This window comes from Lissotriton helveticus, chromosome 11 (assembly GCF_964261635.1).
Source record: "Lissotriton helveticus chromosome 11, aLisHel1.1, whole genome shotgun sequence".
NCBI classification, from domain to species: domain Eukaryota; kingdom Metazoa; phylum Chordata; class Amphibia; order Caudata; family Salamandridae; genus Lissotriton; species Lissotriton helveticus.
In genome coordinates, this window is record NC_136072.1 from 9,792,395 (window position 1) to 9,816,341 (window position 23,947).

The following is a 23,947-nucleotide window of genomic DNA, read 5'->3' on the forward strand; positions in this document are numbered from 1 at the left end:
CAGATGGAGAAACAGCCTCGAATCATTTCAGATCATAGCACATTGATTTTAACCATTAAATTAGGGCAGGCACAGCGGAAGACTACACAGTGGACATTTGATAGAAACCTACTGAAGGACGAAGCATATAGGGAATATATGACAGCTTGGATTGGGGTTTTTTGGGACATCAATAAAGGTACGGCTCCCTCGGGGGTAGTATGGGATGCCTTCAAGTCAGGGATAAGGGGGGAAACAATGAGCTATGTGTTCTCAGCTCAGAAGAAGGCCCGGCTCAAAATTAAGGAAATTAATCAAAGGTTGATAAGAACTAAGGAGGAACTGGCGCGGAATTTACGGGAGAATGTTCCAATCGAAGAACACTTGCTTAAAATAATGGCCCTTAGAGCAGAAGCTGCAGAAAGCATATCTAAGAAAGCAGCAGAGAATTACCTAACCAAGAGGGAAGCTGTGTACGAGTTAAGCGAGAAGGTGGGTCACTTATTGGCAGTCCGGACTAGACAAAGGTTAGCAGCATCAGATATCGCTGAGATTATGGATGGGAACGGGGCCATGGTTATTGAAACAGTAAAAGTAAGGGAAGTGTTTAGGCATTTTTATGAAGAATTGTATACTAAGGATAGGACAGGAATAGTAAGTGAGGTCGAAAATTATCTCAGCGATATTACTCCCTCGGCTATATCTAGGGAAGAAAAACTTAGATTGGATTCCCCCTTTAGTCTGGAGGAATTTATAATTGCATTAAGTACCTTACCATCAGGTAAAGCAGCCGGTCCAGATCAACTCCCGGTAGAGTTTTACAAAGTATTTCATCAAGCCATAGGAATGGATATGTTTAACGTCATGTTGGAGGCCCAGAAGGGGGTCATGATACCCGCCTCATGGGGGGAAGCGGATATCATTGTCATTTTAAAAAAAGGTAAAATTGCAACACTCGCAGGGTCTTATAGTCCTATTACACTGATGAACGCAGACACCAAGGTGTACTCCAAAATTCTGGCAAGAAGGCTGGCAAAGGTGATAGAGGGGCTAGTAAGCCATACGCAGCACGGGTTTATCCCAGGCAAAAGTACTACGCAACACATCAGGCAGGTGGTTACAACTTTTGATGCGGCAGACGTCCTGGGAGATCCTATTGCGGCACTCTTTCTGGATGCCGAAAAGGCGTTCGATAGGGTCTCCTGGGAATATCTGTGGCAAACGCTAAAGTGGTATGGTATGGGGAGTAGCTTTATTACCGCGATGCAGACTCTGTATAATAATCCCTCAGGAAAGATCAGAGTCAATAGAGGATATTCATCAGCAGTTAGGATTGAGAGAGGGACTAGACAAGGCTGCCCGTCTTCCCCACTGCTTTTTGCTCTTTACCTCGATCCCTTGATAAGGAAACTAGAGGCCAATCCAAGGATCCCATCAATAAGGTTGAATGGGACCGAGGTAAAGACGCTAGCCTATGCGGACGATGTGGCTATTATGACATCTAATCCTAGCATGGCCATAGGGGAAATAGAATCTGAAGCGCAAAGGTTTGGTCAGATATCTGGATATAGCCTAAACAGCACTAAAACTCAGATAGTCTGTAGTCGCCACATCATCTGCAATGATTCAAGAGTTGTGAGTTCAGCGACTTATTTGGGGGTCACAATTACAGCTGATTTAGATTCGCTGGTGCAGATTAATCTTGTGCCCCTAATGTCAAAAGTCAAAATGGATTTAAATAGAATGAATAATTTGCACCTGTCATTAGTAGGATGTACCAACGTTATAAAAATGTTAATATTACCAAACTTTTTGCATTTGTATAGGACAATACCGTTATTTTTTGAGTTAAAATGGTTTAGCGATCTCGAAAGCATCTTGAACAGATTTATTTGGGCACACGGCAAGACTCGCAGGGCGTATCGTTTTATGTCATTACCCAGAGAAAGAGGAGGGTGGGGCGCGCCAGATTTCAGACTATATTACTGGGCATCTGCATTACAATATATGCGAGGATTGATTGGAGGGGGTGGGTTGGATGAAAGAACAACAAACAATTCAACTAGGATATATTCTGTAGTGTTGGGATCTGAGGTAGAAAATTCATTTCTTAATTGTACTGATTTTGTTTATTTTAAAAGAACGAGGTTTAAGACTGTCCAAGCCGCAATTAAGATTTGGAATGCTGTGATGAAAAAAATTGGTATGGGCCGATATAATTGGTACACCCGATTGTATAAAAATATATCCTTTCCGGCACAGATATTTGGGGACACCACAATGGCAGGCTGGTCGGAAAAGGGGATTGTGCAAATAGGGGATCTGAGGAGCATGGAGGGGATTGTACAATATACAGAACTAATGAGTAAATTTGGACTAGACCGAAGAGACTTCTTTAAATTTTTACAAGTAAGAAGCTTCCTCGGGAATAAGCAGGGTGGGACTGTGGGGTTTGCCAAGGTAGAAATATTGGAGAAAATCCGAGTAGGAGGGGATTGCTCAATTCGGAGCTTCTATGCAAGCTTGTTAGCAGCAAAAATAGATGATAGAGACAAGCATAGTGTTAAATGGGCAGATAAATTAGGTGGGGAAGTTACTTGGTTTCAAGAGGCATTGGACTTAGGTCGCACACTGCTCTGCTCAGCCCCGCTCCAGTCGCAGCAGTATAAAACTCTTTATTCGCTATACTACACACCAGCAAAGATAGCAAAATGGGGGGGTAGTGTAGGTATTACATGTCCGAGATGTAGCTCCACCGAATCAGATCTAATACATATATTTGCTACATGTCCACAACTGCATACAGTGATAAAAGAGATAGAGAAGTTTCTAGATAACTCTTTGGGTATCCAGATTACTCTAACACCGGTAGAAATATTGTTAGGAATAGTGGTGGATAGCAATATTGCTCAGGCGGACCTTATTTTTGTCGCTATGGCAGTCTATAGGCTCTGCATAGCCAGGGCCTGGCTGGATAAAAATCCCCCAGCAATGCAAGTTTGGCTGTCTAATCTCCTGTCAACATACAATCTGGAGAAAAACATATATGCTCGGAAGGGCAGGAAAAAGAGGAGATTGGGGTTAAGGATATGGGAACCTATTATAAAATGGAGAGAAGGTTTGGGGATGACTGATTAGTGTAGGAAATATTGAAGGCTTTTGGCTCTAGCCACTGTAGGAATCTCAAGATGATATTAACTCAATGAACTTAGTAGGATGTTTAGATGGATGGATAGTGATCTCGTTGAAAATAATTCTGACAAGTAGTGTACTGTAAAGAAAATTAATTGTCTTATTTGAAAGTATGCGCTGTAATGTGATAACTGTGCGTTGGCTAAAATAAATACAATTAAAAAAAAAAAGAATACTTTTGGGGTCCGTCAGTTTGGCCAGTAACTTTGGGCCCCATTCCCCTCCCAGTGGAAAAGGCCAGAAGCCTGGGAATCATTATTGATATTGATATGAACTTCTCTGATCACGTGAACAAACTTACGTCCTCTACGTTTAATACCCTAAGAATCATAAAAAAGGGAAGCCATTTATACCTGATAATCTGCAAAATATGTTAGTTACTTCCCTAGTCATGTCTAAGATAGATTACTGCAAGAGCTTGCTTTTGACCACTCATAAGTACAATATTAACAAACCTCAGCTACTGCAAAATACTGCAACCAGAATTTTGCTCCTAAATTTTGCTCAGTATCCAAAGAGCTAAAAAATCTACACTGGCTCCCCAATCAAACAAAGAATTACCTTTAAGGCACTATGTCTAGCCTATAAGGCAATCCATGGTCTTGGTCCGGATTTCCCGAAGCAGAGTTTCAAACAGTATCTCCCTGCCAGAAATCTCCGGTCAGCAAAGGCAGAATTACTAGTAGTGCCTAGATTCAATCAAGCACGATGGGGAGGTAAAAGCATTGTGCGGAAAGCCTCCAAAATATGGAACCTACTTCCTCTTGGTATAAAGACAGAGCCCAGCCTCCTTGCTTTTAGGAAAGCGGTAAAAACCTGGTTATTGAGGACTTAGTACATCTTTTACCCCTTCCTGACACCTGCACCAACTAATCTGTTTAGCACTTAGACGCCTCATGGCATTAATGCGCTTTATAAATTTAAATATCATAACATAACATTCTACATGTGGATAGACCCGCGGACAAAAGGGGCGGGGGGGTCGCCGTGATCTTACGCAAGTCTCATAAAGTCACCCTTCTACCATCTTTGAACCTTACATGCTCAGATAACCTGATTATCAAACTGGATAACAATTGCGGCACTCTACTTATGATCCTCATTTACCGCCCCCCTCAAAATATGCCCAGCTTTGCGGCTGCTTTAGCAGAACATCTCGCCCCCTTAATAATTTCACATAAAAAAATAGTGCTGCTAGGTGATCTTAATCTTTGGTTGGACTCGGCGGAGTTAGGTACCCAGGCAGCTGCACTGAAAGATGTCCTTCTAGATATGAACCTCACTCAGCAGATCCACCTCCCTACTCATATAAAAGGTCACAGCCTTGACCAAATTTGGTCTCAGAACATCCCTCTGGCCATCAACTCCATCCTGCCTTCATTTGGTCGGATCACTTCATGATCAAATTCACCTTGACCGTTGAAAATCACAGGAAACCTCCTATTCAGTCAGGAGGCAAAACTAGAATCTGGAAGAATGTGGATACTTCGGCTTTTATTGGCACTTTAAGATCTTCTTGTCCTCTTTTAGATCAGGACACTGAAGAAATGGAAGCAGCATTCTCCAGGTGGCTACTTCAGGCTGCCGATGTCTATGCTCCTTGCACCAACTTTCCCCGCTCTCGTCCCAACGACGCTCATATGTGGTTTTCACCTCTTTTGAAAAGTCTTAAACTTGGAGTTCGTCAGATGGAGCGCAAGTGGCGAACAGACTATTTAGAAGCAGACAGAGTTAACTATTGCAAGACACGAAAGGATTACCAAAAACTGCTTCAGGAACATAAAACTAACTACTTCTCTAAAAAGATCCTTAATGCTCACAACAAATCCAAAGAGCTGTTTAACATCGTAGAGAACTTGAGTGCTAGCGACAGAACGTCTCTCCCGATAGCCCCTACTCAGGAGCTGTGTAACTCACTAAATTCTTTTTTTTCCGATAAAATCAGTGCTATCAAACAAAGCATCCCTACTACTCAGTCCCCGCTTTTATTGACTGACAATTTTCATAACACTGCGACCTTGAGCTCACTTCCCCCTGTTGACAGCATTATGCTGCTCAATCTCCTCGCCAAAGTTACATCAGGTTCTCCTGACGACATCTGCCCCCCTTTTATCCTGAGAGAAGTGGGAGCCAGTATTCCTGAGGGTATACTCTCTTTACTGAATGGCACGCTCTCTCAGGGTAAAGTCCCTGAAAATTTTAAAAAAGCCCTTCTTATTCCCTTGTTAAAAAAAGTAGGTGCTAATCCGCAGGACCTGCAAAACTATAGGCCCATATCCCTGTTGCCTTACTGCGCCAAACTTTTGGAGGCTCATGTCTGTAACAGCATCTCCAAATTCTTGGAAGAATCAGAGTATTTTGCACCGAATCAGGCCGGTTTCCGCCCATGTCATTCCACCGAGGCGGTCATCCTCTCGGTGCAGAATACCCTGAGACGGAATGCGGATGAGGGAATACATCAGGCTCTGGTGCTGCTGGACCTCTCAGCCGCTTTCGACACGGTCGACTATAACATCTTGGTCGACCGTGTCGAGCAGGCAGGTCTCAGGGGCCTGGCATTGAGCTGGATCCGCTAATTTATTACGGGGCGCACTCAGGCTGTCAGACTAGGACCTTTCACTGCCCCCACCATATCCTCTACTTGCGGAGTCCCGCAGGGCTCTTCGTTATCACCCCTGCTTTTTAATATATATCTACGCCCCCTTCTGCACTCCCTTAGGAGGGCCAAAGTAACGATATTCAACTATGCAGACGATCTGTAGTTGATTTTCCCTTTAAACACCAAGGATGCTGTGGTTGAATTTCAAAACACTATGTCCCACATTTTAAAATGGATGAACTGCAGTCATCTGAAGCTCAACCCTGGCAAGACCGAACTGGTCTTGCCGGGACTGAGCGCCCTCAGCTGGAACCCCAGCTTCTGGCCTTCCTGTATGGGAACTCCCCCATCTAAGTCATGTTCGGTCAAGAGTCTGGGAATACACATTAGCGAAGACCTCTCCCTCAAAAAACAAGTCGGAGCAGTTGTCTCAACTAGTTTCTTCCAGCTGAAGAAAATCAAGAAAATTGCTAGCTTCTTTTCCCCGGCCGCTCTCACTCAGATAGTCATCTCCCTGGTTCTGTCCAGACTTGACTTCTCCAACAGCCTTTACCTTGGCATTCAAGCTGGAGAGCTCAAACGCCTTCAGCTGGTTCAGAACCAGGCCGCCAGACTCCTCCTGATACCTCTCTAAGAGGCAGTCTGTAAGATCCGGCCTGAAACAGCTACACTGGCTGCCTGTGGAGCAGCGTGTGGCGTTCAAAACAGGGTGCATTGTATTTAAATCTCTGCATGACTCTGGCCCCCTTTTCATCAGAGACATGTTTAAGAGATATACTCCCTCACGTAATCTCCGCTCCACTCATAAATCTCTTCTGACTGTTCCATCTTACAAGAGGAAGCGTCTTGGAGGCAGCTGCTTTGACCTTCTTGCAGCTGGTTTCTGGAACTCCCTTCCCCTCCATCTGAAACTGAATGACAACATCCTCAGTTTTAGACATTCCTTGAAAACCTGGCTTTTCACTCAGGCGCACTGTTGAGCTGCTCCCTCTCCTGTGACCCTGCGCAAGCTCCTTCCTACAGCGCCATAAAGCCCCCGGGCGTACGAGCGCTTACAAATACCTATTAACATTAACATTAACATTAACATAACTAGTGAGATTATAATTCCAATCCCCTTCAGTTGAGCACATAATAATCAAATCTACATTGATTAAAGTATCTGAGGGAAAATATGAACAATAGTTTCTAGCTACTGCAACGTGGCAACATTTGCTATTTGTGTGTTTGTACATTATTGCAATGGCCTGTGCTCAAGAAACACACAACAGCTCCACTATTGACAACACATGGGATGTGATTGCTTCGATATTGTTAACAACCCTTGATTTGTTACCTTAGTCAAAGTATACACATCTGCAGTCAATGGACCTCAATGTCATGTCTGTCTTTCAAACAGTCCTGATTTTTCAGAAACTCATTCTAAGCCACAGCTGCGTGATAGAGCCGCTGAAACTACAAGTCCCAACATGCTTAGTGTTGTTGACATAAAGCCACGACTGGCAGAAGATCACACTCATGGCATGGTACATTTCCACAGCTATGCCAGGTACTCATTTCTAGTCCAGGCATGAAAGTCTTCAGCATCTTATGGTCACCGCATATTATGCATTTCAACATTCAAAACCCCGGGCACAGAACTCCGCTAGACCAGCCTGGTCCGGTCTTCACAGCGTGGGGACACACTGTTTCTAGTGTAACCAGGCGCTTTATAAATGTGTTATTATTATTATTATTATACATTTGTTATTATTAGTATGCAGAGTTTTGCAAACTCGGTGCTCTGCTGGGAATGCGAAGTTTAGCTAAAAACTCCTACTCCGTGGCGTAGCGAGTTTGCCCTGCCACCCACCCCGGAGAGACTCACCTCCGTTGGCTTTCTGGCTTACCTGGTCACGCCCGTGCTTCTGTACCCTGCCCGGGCTGTCCTCCTCCTCCCAGGGCGAGAAAGCAAAAGACTCACAATTGATGGACGCTATGCAGAACAAATCAAAACATTCACCCCTAGTCAAGAGATCTGAGTTTAATTCCTCATTATTTAGCTCACCATGCCACCCCAGTTCAGACATGGCCATATGCAAATCAGTCTTGACCCTGTGCCTCATGGGAAAAGTCCAGCCCGAACTGCCAAGCCAGGTCCTCCCTGGACCAGAAACAAGCCGAACCATCACTTTTTCTGACGCTCCGGTGGTGCAAACCTCTCACCCATACCCATGAGACCCAGCAAAAGCCCGCTTTGAATGACCGCATAGATCTGCAGCAAGACGAAGAAGCGCAGGTCGCTGCGTTGCCTGACTCTGTCCCAGGGAGGCGTTCCATGGGTGTTGCAGTGGATTTTCCCGTGCGACACCGATGGATTTTTACGCTGCCCCATTTTTACTTAATCACGAGAACCTGTGGAAGCCCCAAAACCTTCCGCCTCCCTGGAGCAGGCAGAACGAGTGCAGGAAATCTTTTTATGTCTCCTTGTTTATTCCTCTTTCAATGATGCTGCATTCTGCAGGACACATAGAAAGTAACAACGCCGCTCTGGATTGTTTTTGTGCAGGAAGGTGTCCCTGCCTCACAAAACAGATCCTGCAGGCACCGCAGACACCCTTGCACCATACTGCGAGGGTGCCTACATTGACGCTCGGCTGCTATAAAGGTAATGATAATAATGATAATTACGCACTTGTATAGCGCACGACTACCCGGAGGCAACTCGGCGCTTGTACGAATACCACCAAGGAACCCTTCCTGGCCTTTCCTTGTGAAATGCCCACTCCTGGGCACCCCCAAGGTGCAGCCAGGCATCCCAGCGCTGTTGGGGCCGTTGTGGAGATTAAGCAAGCTATTGCCCGGAGTTGCAGAGTGGGACCCATGATTAGACTAGGCACCGAGGCGAGAATTATCAGGTCTGAGGAAATTGAGCCCAAGACCGGCGAGGCGGGAATTGAACCCTGGTCCCTGGCCAGACCTCTGCATCAGGGTCTGCTGCTCTAACCATTGAGCCACACTTCTCTTCTAAATGTGCCAGCACAGGCAGAAAGGACAGGAATGCATTGTATCGTTCAAGTGAGGTGGTCTCCTTCCCTTTCACTCTGGCATAGGGCAGCACAGCAGGGGGGCTTGGCAGCACAGCAGGGGGGCTTGGCAGCACAGCAGGGGGGCTTGCTGTGCTGCCCTGTGCACAGTGCCATACATGAGGGTCTATCAGCCTGATTCATGTACATGCCGTTTTGCGTGTCCCTAATAGCGAATCATAGCGATTCGCTATTGAGGACACGCAAAACGGCATTCATGTAGGAATTGATACTTAAATAGCGATTCCTACATGTTCTTTATTTGCGAGTAGCAATTTGCTACTCGCAAATACTCCCCATTCATTCCTATGGGCCAAGAGGCCCATAGGAATGAATGGGGATTTGCGAGTAGCAATTTGCTACTCGCAACTAAGATAGCGATTTTAAGGGTGCCAGGGGTGTCCAAAGGACGCCCTGTAGCACCCCTAAAATGCACTTTTGGACAGGTGTTGCGCACACACATGTCCAAAGGACATGTGTGTGTGCTACATGCAACTTTGAAAAATGCTTTTAAAAGCATTTTTCTGAGTTTTTGCTATTTACCGACAGGTCTGACCTGTCGGTAAATAGCGGCCCCAAAAGTCCAAAATCGCTATTTTGTTTTGTGTCATGAATAGCATTTGAGGAATCTCTATTAGAGATTCCTTAAATGCCATTCCACGCAAATATGCGAATTCTTACATAGCGATTTTTGCATTTGGTATCATGAATACCAAATGCAAAAATCGCACTCGCAAAGGGCCAGATTCTCAGAATCTGGCCCTTTGCGAGTGCAATTTACCTACATGAATCAGGCTGTATGTGTTGACAGCCTCAAAACTGCCTTTATTAGTAAACATGGCCGCTCGTTTATCTCTCTGATTTGCCACTATGGGCCAATTTCATGTTGGAGCCCGGGTCTATTTTCTGTCCCAGTCCAACCCTGGTTTTAAATAGAATATTTTTTTATCCGAGTTCTAGGGTTTGATTTCTGCTCTGGTGATTTTATCATTTGCTTTTTTTGTTCTTTGGAACAGCAACGGTGTAAAATAAGTGTCCAATACAGTGAGTTTATTCTATTCCTACACAAACTATAAACTCCACAGAACTCACATGCCGCAACCACTGCAGGCACACAGGGCTGTGGACACAACCCCTGGAGGGGAGGGAGGGCTGTGCTGAGCTGTGCTGTGCAAGGGGCAGGGGGAGTGTCTGGGAGCACCACGAGGCAGGGACAGTCACATCATAAATTCATCCTCACCTCAGAATCAGTAGCACTCCCGAGCTCCCACTCAACTTCTGCAGGCACATACAGGCTGCAGCTGCAGGCAGACACAGGCAGCTGCAGTAGGCAGAGACAGGCAGCTGAAGCAGGCAAGCGTGAGGCAGCTGAGACCGAAAGAGACAGGCAGCTGAAGCAGGCAGAGACAGACAGCTGCTGCAGGAAGACAGGCAGCTAAAGCAGGCACAAAGTGATGGGCAAACCGAGGCCAAAGAAGGAGCGCCAGGCACTCCTCAATGAAGGGGAGGAGAACGAGATGGTGAGTTTTACTTTCACTGCCACTAAGAAACCTTATTTGAATGCCTGTGCGTGCTTGTGCAGTGAGCCCGTGCTTGTGCAGTGACCCCGTGCTTGCGCAGTGAGCCCGTGCTTGTGCAGTGACCCCGTGCTTGTGCAGTGAGCCTGCGCTTGTGCAGTGAGCCCACGCTTGTGCAGTGAGCTCGTGCTTGTGCAGTGAGCCCGTGCTTGTGCAGTGTGCCCGTGCTTGTGCAGTGAGCCTGTGCTTGTGCAGTGAGCCCGTGCTTGTGCAGTGAGCCCGCGCTTGTGCAGTGAGCCCGTGCTTGTGCAGTGAGCCCGCGCTTGTGCAGTGAGCCCGCGCTTGTGCAGTGAGCCTGCGCTTGTGCAGTGAGCCCACGCTTGTGCAGTGAGCCCGTGCTTGTGCAGTGAGCCCGTGCTTGTGCAGTGTGCCCGTGCTTGTGCAGTGAGCCTGTGCTTGTGCAGTGAGCCTGTGCTTGCGCAGTGACCCCGTGCTTGCGCAGTGACCCCGTGCTTGCGCAGTGAGCCCGTGCTTGTGCAGTGACCCCGTGCTTGTGCAGTGAGCCCGCGCTTGTGCAGTGAGCCTGCGCTTGTGCAGTGAGCCCACGCTTGTGCAGTGAGCCTGTGCTTGTGCAGTGACCCCGTGCTTGCGCAGTGACCCCGTGCTTGCGCAGTGAGCTCGTGCTTGTGCAGTGACCCCGTGCTTGTGCAGTGACCCCGTGCTTGTGCAGTGAGCCCGTGCTTGTGCAGTGAGCCCGTGCTTGTGCAGTGTGCCCGTGCTTGTGCAGTGAGCCCGTGCTTGTGCAGTGAGCCCGTGCTTGTGCAGTGAGCCCGTGCTTGTGCAGTGACCCCGTGCTTGCGCAGTGAGCCCGTGCTTGTGCAGTGACCCCATGCTTGTGCAGTGAGCCTGTGCTTGTGCAGTGACCCCGTGCTTGTGCAGTGAGCCCATGCTTGTGCAGTGAGCCCGTGCTTGTGCAGTGAGTCCGTGCTTGTGCAGTGAGCCCGTGCTTGTGCAGTGAGCCCGTGCTTGTGCAGTGAGCCCGTGCTTGTTAAGTGAGCCCGTGCTTGTGCAGTGAGCCGTGCTTGTGCAGTGCGTCCATGCTTGTGCAGTGAGCCCGTGCGTGTGCAGTGAGCCTGTGCTTGTGCAGTGAGCCTGTGCTTGTGCAGTGAGCCTGTGCTTGTGCAGTGAGCCCATGCTTGTGCAGTGAGCCCGTGCTTGTGCAGTGAGCCTGTGCACTTGTGTGTTCTTGCTGCTTTGGTAACACATGTGTATGTTTTCTGCCACATTATCATGTTGTTCAGTCCGGACCATGTCTAAATCCTGCTGAAGCCTAAACTATCTCTAATCAGCTGTGTCCAGAGAGACCCTTTGGAAAGAAACCTTTAAATACAACAAGGAGCAACAAGGAATCTGATCAAAGGGCTCCTGGCCTGCACAGGAGTGATCCCACACGCTTATAACCGTTTTATTTCTGGTTCTTCTTGTTTGTTAAAGTGACCCCCGTTGGAGAGGTCACAGCTTCAAGGGCCTTTCCTCCCTGGGGTTTGTCATCCTGTGGCTGCTTGCAGGTGGACTGTGGGGAGGGAGCACCCAGGTGTGATCTGAAGACAAGAGTCAAGGTGGAGATTCACTAAAGAGACACAAACAAGAACAGCAGGGTGAACTTTAAATGCCACCAGTCAGCAGTGACAAGGAATGATGGAATGTGATGAATCTTTTGGAGTGTGTGAATATACAGGATTTAAAATAAGGACGGGGCAGTTTGAAATATGTGTAAAAATGAGGAAGGAAGAAGAGGAGGCAGCAGTGATGGGGCGAGTTTTAGGAATGAAAGGTGGTTTGAAGCAAAACACGTGCATATTGAATACAATAACAGTGTATTATACAGAATAAAGTATCCCGACATGTTGATAACCAAGGCTGCAAAAAAAGGCCACTTTTTAAATGCGTAGGCATTGGTGGGGTCCTCTGCTATTGTTCAGAAAGGGCAAATGTTGTCTGGTTGAAGTGGAATTGAAGTGCAAGCCAAAAACACCATTTCGAGCCAGCATTCCTAGAGGTATATAGGGGCATATTAGCAAGAACCTCGTTAAAATTATCGCCGTCTTCACAGCAGGAAACTGCTGCTAAAACGGCGATAATGGGCTTGCTAATATGCGTTATAGAATTCCAATAGAAGCCCAGGTTAGATGTGCAAGAAAGAGGGGACCTTTTTAAAGTGGATAAAATGCTAGTATCTTGTGTGCAAAATCCAGTAAAACATAAAAAGAGACGTACATGTCTGTATGAACCAGGATCACTCCCTAGACCCGTCCATTAAGAAAAAACAGTACCTGGTAGCCATGGGTGGGGTCTCAATAGTTTGTGCATAATTCCTGTGTTTAATTTAGACCAAGAATATCAAGTTGAGCTAATGGCTGATGGGGCTAAAGTTACGTCACTATCTAAAAGTCTACTTTGGACATTCTGTAATACCGGCCTCCTGATGAACCACATGTTCCTCAAAAATTTAGCCATTGCAAAAAGACCAAAACTTAAAGTTAAAATAAGACAAAATTCTAACTGTAGTACTCCTAAATGTGTCTTGTGAATACCGAAATTCATAAAGTTAGGATTTTGTCTCAGATTACTTTTGTGAATCGGGCCCTTAGAAACACATCTACCATCAAATCCAGATCTAGACACAATAAATTCCCTTAAAAAACTATGTGAGTGGCTACAGGAAGCTTTTGATATCCTGATACCACTAAGAACAACACAACAGAAAAAAAGAAAATAAGCACCTTGGAAAAATACAGAGCTAAAATAGATAAGACAACAAATTAGAACTAGGCCTGGGAGGAGTTCTCAGAGTTGCACTACGCGGAACTTCACGAAGTTACAAAAAAACTCTGCCGAGTTCCGCAAGCGGCCGAGTGCAGCATGAACTGCCATTCATGCTGATCTTTCTGCTGCTCAAGTAGAAATTCTACCCAAGCAGCAGCTCATGCTCCTCAACTTACCATTGCTGAGCGTAAGTGGAGAATAACTCCACTGCACTACGCAGAACAGAGTTTTCTGTATTCAACGAACTCCGCGGAGTGCAGAAAACTCCACATACTCCGTGAACTGAGGAGAATTCACCCCCCAGGCCTAATTAGAATGCGGCAACACACCTGGCTTGAAACAAACACCAATCAAGACAAACTTCAGCTAAAGAAACCTAACAGATACAAAACAAGTCAGTAATCAAAAAAGCTAAGAAAAGGTAATACTCAGATAGAACTAAAATTGTTAAATGTTCAAATAAGGGATTCTATAAAATTCTCATAGAATTTCGTAAACCAAATGCCTACAAGGAGCTCATCCCATTCCTTAAGAATTCACAGACAAACTGGCCAATTATTACACAACCAAAGCCGATATGTTGACCTCCTATTTTAAACAAAGACAAGCCACCAGCACCAACCCTTTTCCAAAAAGCCCCTCCAAGAGTAGGCTAACCCATCCTCTTCAGTCCTTCCAACTAACACCACACAGCAGCTTTATGGACCTGGTCAAAGCAAACAGGCCTACCAGCAGCCTTTCTGACCCATGTCTACTGCAAACCTACAAGAAAATTCTTCTAACTACATCTGCTGCCACACCAGAAAGAAGAATCATCAACAATTCCTCAACTACGGAAATCTTTCTAGAACTCCTAAAAAAGGCATACAAATGCCCATTACTAAAGAAAACAAACCTGGACCTGCTTAACTCCGACAACTACAGATCAATTATAAAGGACCTTTTCTGGACAAACTGATAGAAAGAGCAGCATTCGCCCAAATGTCACAATTCATTGAAGATAATTCTATACTTTCAGACTTCCAACCAGGATTCCATCCAGGAAGAGGCACAGAATCTGTCCTCCTCGCCATCTGGGATGATCTTAAGGACGCAGTGGACCATAACAGGGTTGCGGCCCTACTTATCTTGGACCTCTCAGCTTACACCCTAATGCAAAGGCTCTACGAAGCCGGCATAGAGGGGACTGCTCTTGACTGGTACAAATCCTACCTCCAAAACAGAACTAATGTCATCCATAGCCTCCTTTCACATCCAAATTGTACTTCCCAAAAGCAGGCATCCCTCAAGGATCGCCCACGCTTTTCAACATCTACACCAAGCCATTACTGGTAGTGAAACATCAATTTTGCCTCACATGCTATAGCTATGCAGATGACACACAAATACTCCTAAAACTTGAAAGTACCAAAGACATTGTAAACTCACAAATTTTCTGTTCCCTAAGAGATGTTCATTAGTTGGTGACATGGAGCCATCTCAAATTGTATACTTCCAAAACGGAAATACTCTCATATGGTGATTGGAAAAATTATAACCCACTCGACGCCTGGCCTGACGATCTGGGAACACCGCTTAAAGTATCTAAACAAGTAAGAAACCTTGGAATTACTGTAGACTTCAAGCTATCAATGAATGCCCAAGTCGACAAACTAGCAAGCTCCAGTAATCTTCAACTTAAGCAAAGGTAGAACCAGCCAAATACTCACCATATGGTTCAACACCTCAATTTCCACAGCCACCTTCTCTGAGGACTGGAAACACGCAGAAGTCAATGCACTACAAAAGAAGCCTTTGGCAGACCCCAGCAAACTCCATAGCTAACCACCAAACACCCTGCTTCCATTCCTGACCAAAGTATTAGAAAAAAACTGCAACCAGCTCTCCTCACCTCCGACGCAACTCTTCCCAATCCGGATTGCACAGCAACCACAGCACTGGGACAGCCCTCATCATGGCTACCGCTGGGCAGTGAACTCCGCTCTGCTCCTGGAGTTTGCAGAGTTTTCACAACTCTGCGTTACGTAGAGCTTGCAGAGATCTGAAAGCTCCGCCCTGCATAGCATAGAGAAGTTTTTTCCTCGCTCGCTTTCGTCAAAGTCAAGTTGGTGAGCATGAGCGAGGAAAATCCACCTCCGGGTGAGATCTTTCCTCATTCGCGATCGTCAACATTTATTTATTTATTTAAAGAATTTATAAAGCGCTGCTGACACCTTGCAGGTTTCCTGGCGCTGAAGAAAACTCTTAACTGAGGCAAATCGTAACGGGGGGATAGGGGGAGGGTTTAAGGAAAGAGCCAAGTCTTAATGCGTTTCCTGAAAGGGAGGAGGTGGGAAATTTGGCGAATATCAATGGGCAGACTGTTCCAGAGTTTAGCCGCTGCGATTTGGAAAGATCTGCCCCCGATTCTAACTTTATAGTAGTTCGGCACTTTTACAAGACAGGCAGATGTAGAACGCAGGGTCCTGTTGGGGGTATACCAAGAGAACAAGGCTTGCAGAGGTTTAGGTCCGAGTCCATGCAAAGCTTTGAAGACCAGGCAGAGGGCTTTGAATGCCACCCGCTGCTTCAGTGGTAGCCAGTGTAGCTCGGCTAGGGCTGCTGTGGCCGAGGATCTCCTGGTCCAGCCGAGGGCTAGTTTGGCAGCCGCCGACTGAATTCTTTGCAGCCGATCCAGCAACACGGTTGGAGACTCGAGTAACATCGCGTTACAGTAGTCAAGGCGACTAAGAATAGTGCACCTGACTATCGTTACTCGGGCATGTGCGGGTAGGAGTGGCATAATTTTGCGCAGAGAACGCAGCAAAGCAGAACAAGTCCCCACTGTTTTTGTAACTTGAGTTTCCATGCTCAGCTTGTTATTGAGCATAACCCCAAGGTTACGGACCGAGGTTACTGGCTGTGGTTTATCCGGTATTTCCAAAGGCCAAAAATCGCTCGGGAACGGACGAGGAATTCTATTTCCAGCACAGAACAATACCTCGGTTTTGGAAGAGTTGAATTGTAGGGAGTTGTTATGCAGCCACCCAGCCGTCTCTCGTAGGCAAACATGGAAGGATGTTAAGGGAATAGAGTCTTCACCTTCCCAAGAGAGAATGAGCTGGGTGTCGTCAGCATAATTGATGGTTTTTATCCTGTGGGACTTTATAAGCGTGATCAAAGGCTTGAGATACACGTTAAAAAGAATGGGGCTGATGGAGGACCCCTGGGGAACCCCCTGGGGCACGGCTGCAAATTCCGATTGAAATGGGGGAAGGGATACCGCCTGTCTCCTGTCCTTCAGGTAGGAATGAAGCCACAGCAGGGCTGTGCCGTCCACACCGGCCTCTCCGAGTCTCTCCAGCAAAGTCTTGTGGTTGACCGTGTCGAATGCGGCAGACAGGTCCAGCAGTATCAGGGCTACTGCCTGGCCCCTGTCTGCACGCATTCGAAGATCCTCCATGGCAACCAAGACCGCTGTTTCGGTGCCGTGGGCTGGGCGAAAACCGAATTGGAGGTCATCCAGGAGGTGGTTCTGCTCCAAGTGAGTGGAAAGACAAGAGCTGACCCATCGTTCGGTGACCTTTGCTGGAAATGGCAGGAGGGAAATGGGCCGATAATTCGACAGACAGTCCGGGCTTAGAGAAGGCTTTTTCAGAAGCGGGGTGACAAGAGCTTGCTTCCAAGGAGTGGGAACGTACCCACAGTGCAAAGATTGGTTGCAAATTCTGCGCAGAGTGTCGAAGAGGTCAGATCCAAAGCTTTTCCAGATTTTCGGAGGCAAAGGGTCAAGAGGGGAGCCCGAAGTTAATCCGAGCGCCAGTCTTTCAAACTCAGTTTCTGGGATAGGGGGGAATTCTCGCAGCCTAGCCATGGGGGGGGGGATCAGATAACATCGAGTCGTGGCCAACAGTGCTGGCCCTCGGGCTGTTGGAACAACCCAACGAAGGTGAAGTCTGCAGATTATGAATGATGGTATTAATTTTTTCTGTGAAAAAAGCTGCGAGATTATCACAGAGTTCTTGTGTGGGTGACTGAGTCCTTGTAGCACACTCTGGATGGGTTAAATTTTTGAGGATCTGGAAAATGCTTTTTGAGCTATTGGAGGCGTTGGCAATAGTTGCACAAAAGTAATTAGCTTTACTTTGCACTATAGCGGTTTTATAAGCTCGAAGATTGTCTTTCCAGAGCGATTTGTCAATGTCGGAGTAGCCTTGCCGCCATTTTCGCTCCGATTGTCTGCAGAGTAATTTGAGGGCTCTCAAGGAGTCGTCAAACCAGGGGGCTGGTGCTCTGCTCTTAGGTTTGCACTTTTTCCGGGGGACAAGAGAATTTGAAGTGTTGGAAATTGAAGTGCAGAGGGCGTTGTAATTGTCCTCTACCGCTGACAAGGGGGAGAAACTATTGACCACATTGAACACCGGACCAGCCGATCTGACTTTCTCCAGAGCTTTCCAATCTCTGTAGAAAGTGTCGGGAAAGATGTTATGTGACGGCCTACTGGCTCTACTAACGTCTATGTGAAATTTGATAAGTGCATGGTCGGTCCAGCACATAGGCAGAATGTCGCTAAGGTATGCTAGCTGAGGAGAGGAGAAGATTAGGTCGAGCAGATGGCCGGCGGAGTGAGTGGGTTTATCGACCAGTTGGGAGAGTCCCAGACTTTTACAGGACATTAGGAGATTATTCAGGGCGGTGTCCAAGCTGCCATTTGGCCAAAGATTAAAGTCGCCCAAAACAAGCAACTTATTGTGGGTGGTGGCCATATTAGTGAGGGTAGAAAGTAGCGACTGTTGCTGCCGGGAGTTGAAGGCTCCCGGGGGGCGATAGCATATCAAGGCTGTGAAGGTAGCTCCGGAGAGACATTTTACAGAGAGGCCAAGAATTTCCGTTCCAGCAACTGGATCCATATCGAGGATGTTGATGGACCAAGAGGCTCTGTAAATAATGCCCACCCCACCACCACGACCCTTGGGTCTGGGAAGATGTAGTATTTTAAAATCAGGTGGACAAGCCCAATCCAATTCAATGTTGCAGTCGGAGTTGGTCCAGGTCTCAGTAAGAAATAGTACGTCGAGATGATGATTATCAATGACCTGTACGATTTCATTGGCGTGTTTAGGCAGGGACCTAACGTTCAACAAGCCACCCAAAAACAAACCTCTGCAGGCAAAGTCATGCAGCGGGTAGGCGGTGTCGGAAAAGGAAAGGTTACCTTCGTGAGCAGAATCTCTGAGACGGAGTAATGACTCTCGAGAAAGAGACGGAGAAGGAGGGGAAAAGTGGGGGACTTGGACGGGAGGAGCCGATCCAGCCGCTTCCGAGGCGCGGACGAGCGCAGACGAGCTTGCCTTATGCGCGCCTTCGGCGCGCAATCGTCGCGCCCGCTGCGCTCGTCCGCTGCGCTTCCTGCAAAGACTCATATTATATAGGGGCTCAACGCCTGGGAGGGGGGGGCGTGGCCAGCCAAGGTGGGCGTGTCTGGCAGGACCCTCGACCAGGGGGAATGGCGGCAGACGCGGGACCAAGGCTACACAACAGCTGTTCTGCTGCTGAGCGCTATCGCGGTAATGCCAGCAAGTTAAAGTGCAAGCAGGTATCTAAAAACACAGAATGACACTTTTAAAATTCAGCACAAGTTAATAAAACGTTGCTCCCGGCTTTCCGCCTCAGGAGTTTTCTTAGAGTAAAAGCACAGCGCTAGCAATCAGCGCGCTTTTAAATGCACCTGGGAGGGGGGGGCGTGGCCAGCCAAGGTGGGCGTGTCTGGCAGGACCCTCGACCAGGGGGAATGGCGGCAGACGCGGGACCAAGGCTACACAACAGCTGTTCTGCTGCTGAGCGCTATCGCGGTAATGCCAGCAAGTTAAAGTGCAAGCAGGTATCTAAAAACACAGAATGACACTTTTAAAATTCAGCACAAGTTAATAAAACGTTGCTCCCGGCTTTCCGCCTCAGGAGTTTTCTTAGAGTAAAAGCACAGCGCTAGCAATCAGCGCGCTTTTAAATGCACCTGGGAGGGGGGGGCGTGGCCAGCCAAGGTGGGCGTGTCTGGCAGGACCCTCGACCAGGGGGAATGGCGGCAGACACGGGACCAAGGCTACACAACAGCTGTTCTGCTGCTGAGCGCTATCGCGGTAATGCCAGCAAGTTAAAGTGCAAGCAGGTATCTAAAAACACAGAATGACACTTTTAAAATTCAGCACAAGTTAATAAAACGTTGCTCCCGGCTTTCCGCCTCAGGAGTTTTCTTAGAGTAAAAGCAAGTTGGTGAGCGTAAGCGGGGAAAGCGGGGAAAATTTCACAACGTGGGGGGGGCAGGTTTCTCAATGCAAGTGGTTGTGTATGCTTGCTTACGCTCGCATTGAGAAACTGCCCATTCGCATTAAGAAAGCTGCTACTCAAGTAGAAATCTGCTCGAGCGGCAGAATGGAAAGCAGTGCCCGCTTGCGCTGTGCTTGGAGCCATTCACGATGATTGTACAGTGCGGACAAGCATCTGGCACTGAAAATCACTGCGAGCGGCATTTTTCTATCGCACTCCACCTCTTTTGGAGTTCCGCGTAGTGAGGCACAGTTTTTTCCCCACTCTGCGAACTACGCCCAGGGTTACCAACAACGTCCATGGCCTACTTAGTTGAGGAGAGACTGCGGCTCTGATCTTCCTAGACCTGCAACCCGCTTTGATACAGCCTCCCACCACACACTCATCACAAAGCTCCACAAGATAGACATACAAGGCGCCACTCTCAAATGGATTGCCTCTTTCCTCAGCAGGAGAATTCAAACAGTCCATCTTCCCCCTTCACCTCTGAACCAAAGGAAATCAGCGGTGGAGTACCCCAATGATCCTCACTTATCCCTACCCTCTTCAGCACTTATATGACACCTCTGGCTAACATCGCCAAAACCCATGGACTCCACATCATATCCTACACCAACGACACACAACACATCCTCACTACCAACACCAAAACTAACTTCCTCACCTAAATGACAGACATTCCCAACTGGTGAAGGACATGTGCCTAAAGCTGCACTCAGACCAAACAGAGGTACCGTGTTTCAGAAACAAAAGCTCCCTGTGGGACGTATCTTGATAGCCCTCAGAACTCAGACCTCCCACTGACCAAGCTAGGAACCTAGGCATCATTCTGGACAATAAGTTAACCATGACAACACAGGTCAACCCAGTCTCCTCCGCCTGCTTTTTCATTCTCCGCCTGCATTGTAAGATATTCAAATGGTGACCTTAAGCTTAAGGTCAAGACACACCACCAACCAGGATCTCATCTCCAGCCACCTGAACTACAGCAACAATCTCTACACAGGGATAGCAGCTCACCTCTTCTGACGACTACGGATCATACAGAATGCCGCAGCCAGACTTGTCCTGGATCTCCCTAGAAGAAACCACATTGCCCCCTACCTACGGGAACTCCCCTGGCTCCCTGTACAACAACATGCCAATTCTAGCTCCTGACCCATGCATACAAGGCCCTACAAAACCATGGACCCGCCTACTTGACCCACCATCTGAACATCCATCAGCCCATCAGACATCTCCGCATCCATTCCTCTAACCGTCACCCCCTCATACAACATAGCAGATGTGGAGGTCTCACCGTCTCCAGCCTTGTAGCAAAGACATGTATGAGCTGCCCTTTCATCTACAGACCTCCCCATCTCTTTCAAAGTTCTGGAAGTCCCTGAAGACCTGGCTATTTGACTAATCAACTGGACTCTGTCCTCACCTGGATTCCTTCACGGGCGACAAGAGTGGTGAGCTCAGTGCACGTATGAGTGACATGCAACTGCCAAATATGTGACGCTTAGAGCAACACTTTCTCGTGAGAAAAACCAAGCAGTGAAGCGCATGGAAAGAGAAAAATATCAGAAATTGCACCCTTTTTTAATTAATGAGGAGCTTTAAAATCTTTGCATTTCAGCACACATCGAAACAACACACCGCCTGTAAAAAGATGTCCCTTCCTGCAGATAAACAATAACACCTGCAGTGCAGGCACCCTTTGTTTAGTTTTAACTGCCAGCAATGGATCATTTAGATCACATTTTAAACTGCTTTCACTTTACACATACTGATTAAAAAATATATATTGATCAGAGGAGGAAATACCAGCTTAAGGCGACTTTCTTCATTTTTGTACCATCCAGGGCATTTAAATACTGTTAATGCCGGTTAAGAAAATGGCCTGGTGACAAGCACAGCCTGAGCAGGAGTAGGGGCCTTTGGCTAAATGTAGTGCTTCTAGTTTTCACCAATGTTTCTGGTGCTATGAGCTTTAAAATTCATAAATTATTGAACATTTCTCTAAAAAGCAGCCCAGTGAGACTAGCCAAATGCTGTTTCATCAATGTGCGTGATCAGGGAATGTGGGCCACTTATTTTGGGCGTGCCCGTGCCGAATTGTGCTCTCAATCCTTCCCTGTCCCAAATGAAGTCACCAGTGTGCCCACCCTAAGCCACAAAGACCAGGGGTGGGCAGATTTGAGAGATCCCACTGCATCCCAGGTATGCCTCTCTTTTTGTTATTGAACCCAAGGGCATGAGTGCCCTTTTCCCTTGCTTGCATTTGGGTTGGTTAATTATTGGACATTTCATGGAAACAGGCCATCACTGCAATTCCTTCAGCCCCTTCAGAGGCTCAGAGTTAGGTCACATTTCTGCAGCTGACCTTGTCTCATTAAACCCATCTTATCCCTTGGAAATGCCTTGGAGAACTGCTGATATCTTGGCAGTTTGATGCACACAGTGGAAATAGGCAGAAGTAGCCTTTCAGACTCTCTGGGCCAAGTTCATGAAGATATTTAAATGTGTAGCTTGAATTTACATCTGCGACTGCCAGGATTATATTAAGAAACCATCACCTTACAATTGCCCATCCACACAGCCAAATATTAGTTTGAAGTTTGAAGTTTTTTATTAACTGTATAATTAATTAAAATCTTTACAGTAAAAATGAACAGTATAAGCAAGCTAAAAACTGTGATTTCAAACCTTGGTACAGATTAAAATTTGACACCCCTCCCCGAGACCTGTGTAGTCTTTCTCCAGCGCGTTAGCGCATGTTCTTTGCACTATTTGCGCCCGAAGATGATCTAGTATTTATTATTATTTTGAAGTAAAGTGCTATTCCCCCAAAGCTAGTCAGGGAGCTCTGTATGTGTGACTAATCCATTTAAATGCAGTGATGCGAACACCAGCATTAAAATGCGTTACTTAAACCCTTGAGGCGTGGTGCCTGGCAGGGCTGCACTTACTGCTTGTGTACTGTGCATTTCAGAGTAGCATATATTAACTTCTCATCCAAATTCCTTGTCCCATTCCTTACTAATGCAAATATCTCAAAGCAAACAAAATGTATACATGTGAACTACTGAAGAGAATTTGTGCAACAATATAATTGATGGATACCTAAATCTCTTATAATTTCACAAAAATTCATGGCATGTTCTGTGAATTCAAAATGTTTGTACCAAAGTACAATACATTCTCCTGGGCTAAATTGAATCTGTAGTGTTTCACAAAGGTAGAGGTTTTGCCAAAGCCGCTGCTCCACACGTGCCAGTAATGACCACTTCATCCAATTTCACCCATGGGGCTGTCATTCTTTTGCAGTCAGAAAGTTTTGTAAAGATTTATCAATAGACAACAAACTTATTAGTAAAATAAAAATATATAAACATGTATATTAACTACTAGCGGTCACCAGTAGGTAGTTCTAGTTAGGACTTAGTTTCCGTAGGAAAAGCATTTTTTGACTTGGCCATAACTTTGGCATTGTTTAACCAATCTTCAGGAAATGTTCCCAAAAGTGTCAAGGTGGGTTCTATTGTTATGGAAAGTTTGGGGGTGATGCGTGAGATGGGGACCAAGAATTTAGGGTTCGAAATAAGGATGCTTTTGTAATGTTTATTCCCATAGGAATATTTAGCCACACCTACAGCCTGAACCGCTGAACGGACTTAAACCAAATTTGACAGGGAGGTAGATGTGGTTGAAGGAAGTGCCTTTTGCATTTTTGCCGTAAATCTGTTTAGTAGTAGTTGAGAAATGTAAGTTTGAAATTGAAGTGATATCTCTGGCCGCGGATATTTCGCAGTGGTTTCACAATGAATCATGAATGCATATGCAAACTGGAATGCTCTGATTGGCTGGCACAACCTGAACAGGAAGTTGCGGGCCATTTCATCAATCAACATGTTCGTGTGGCTGAATTTGTTTTTTAAAAGCTAACATAAGGGGTCAGAGTGGAGGTATTCTGACCCCATGTTTGAGAAATGGGGGTATTAGTGACACAAACTATGTGTCCAAAATAGTTTTTTTTTAATTGTGAGCTATATTCATGTACCAACACGGGGACATCAGGACTATCAACGTTGATGCAAATATTGGTGAAAAAAATATCAACGAATGATTAATATGCATTGTTATAGCGATATTGATATCTTTTTATAAATGTTTTTATAGAGTTATTCATATAGTGAGTCATCTACTGTGATGGTTAGAATTAAATAGGAAAGTTAGAATTTTTTAATGTGGTGGTGAATATTGAATTACGGTTTTTGCTTTGATAGGTTTCAGAGATGGTTGCTCTAGAAATACACTAGAAAAACATGAGTTTGATGTGCACAGTATATAACCCTTAGAGTTTAAAATTCTGTAGTATGCGTGCATATATGTGTTTTCACTTTATGGAAAAGGCGCAACTGTCGTGGTTAACGGCGACAACGCGGTGTCCCAAATAACCGTAAACATTTTAAATTAGT

At 46.4% G+C, this 23,947-nt stretch overlaps 1 protein-coding gene across 1 annotated transcript in view; it reads left to right on the forward strand.

The window, feature by feature from the left end:
* The first annotated feature begins 237 nt into the window (after positions 1-237).
* The window catches only part of LOC144792084 (putative cation-transporting ATPase 13A4), a 439,619-nt gene continuing 415,909 nt past the window's right edge, over positions 238-23,947 (forward strand). Inside the window, exons 1-3 of the mRNA XM_078666936.1 lie at positions 238-1,216; positions 4,702-5,316; positions 7,112-7,296. Of these exons, the coding sequence (XP_078523062.1) occupies positions 238-1,216; positions 4,702-5,316; positions 7,112-7,296 (1,779 nt within the window). The remainder of the gene's footprint in view (positions 1,217-4,701; positions 5,317-7,111; positions 7,297-23,947) is intronic.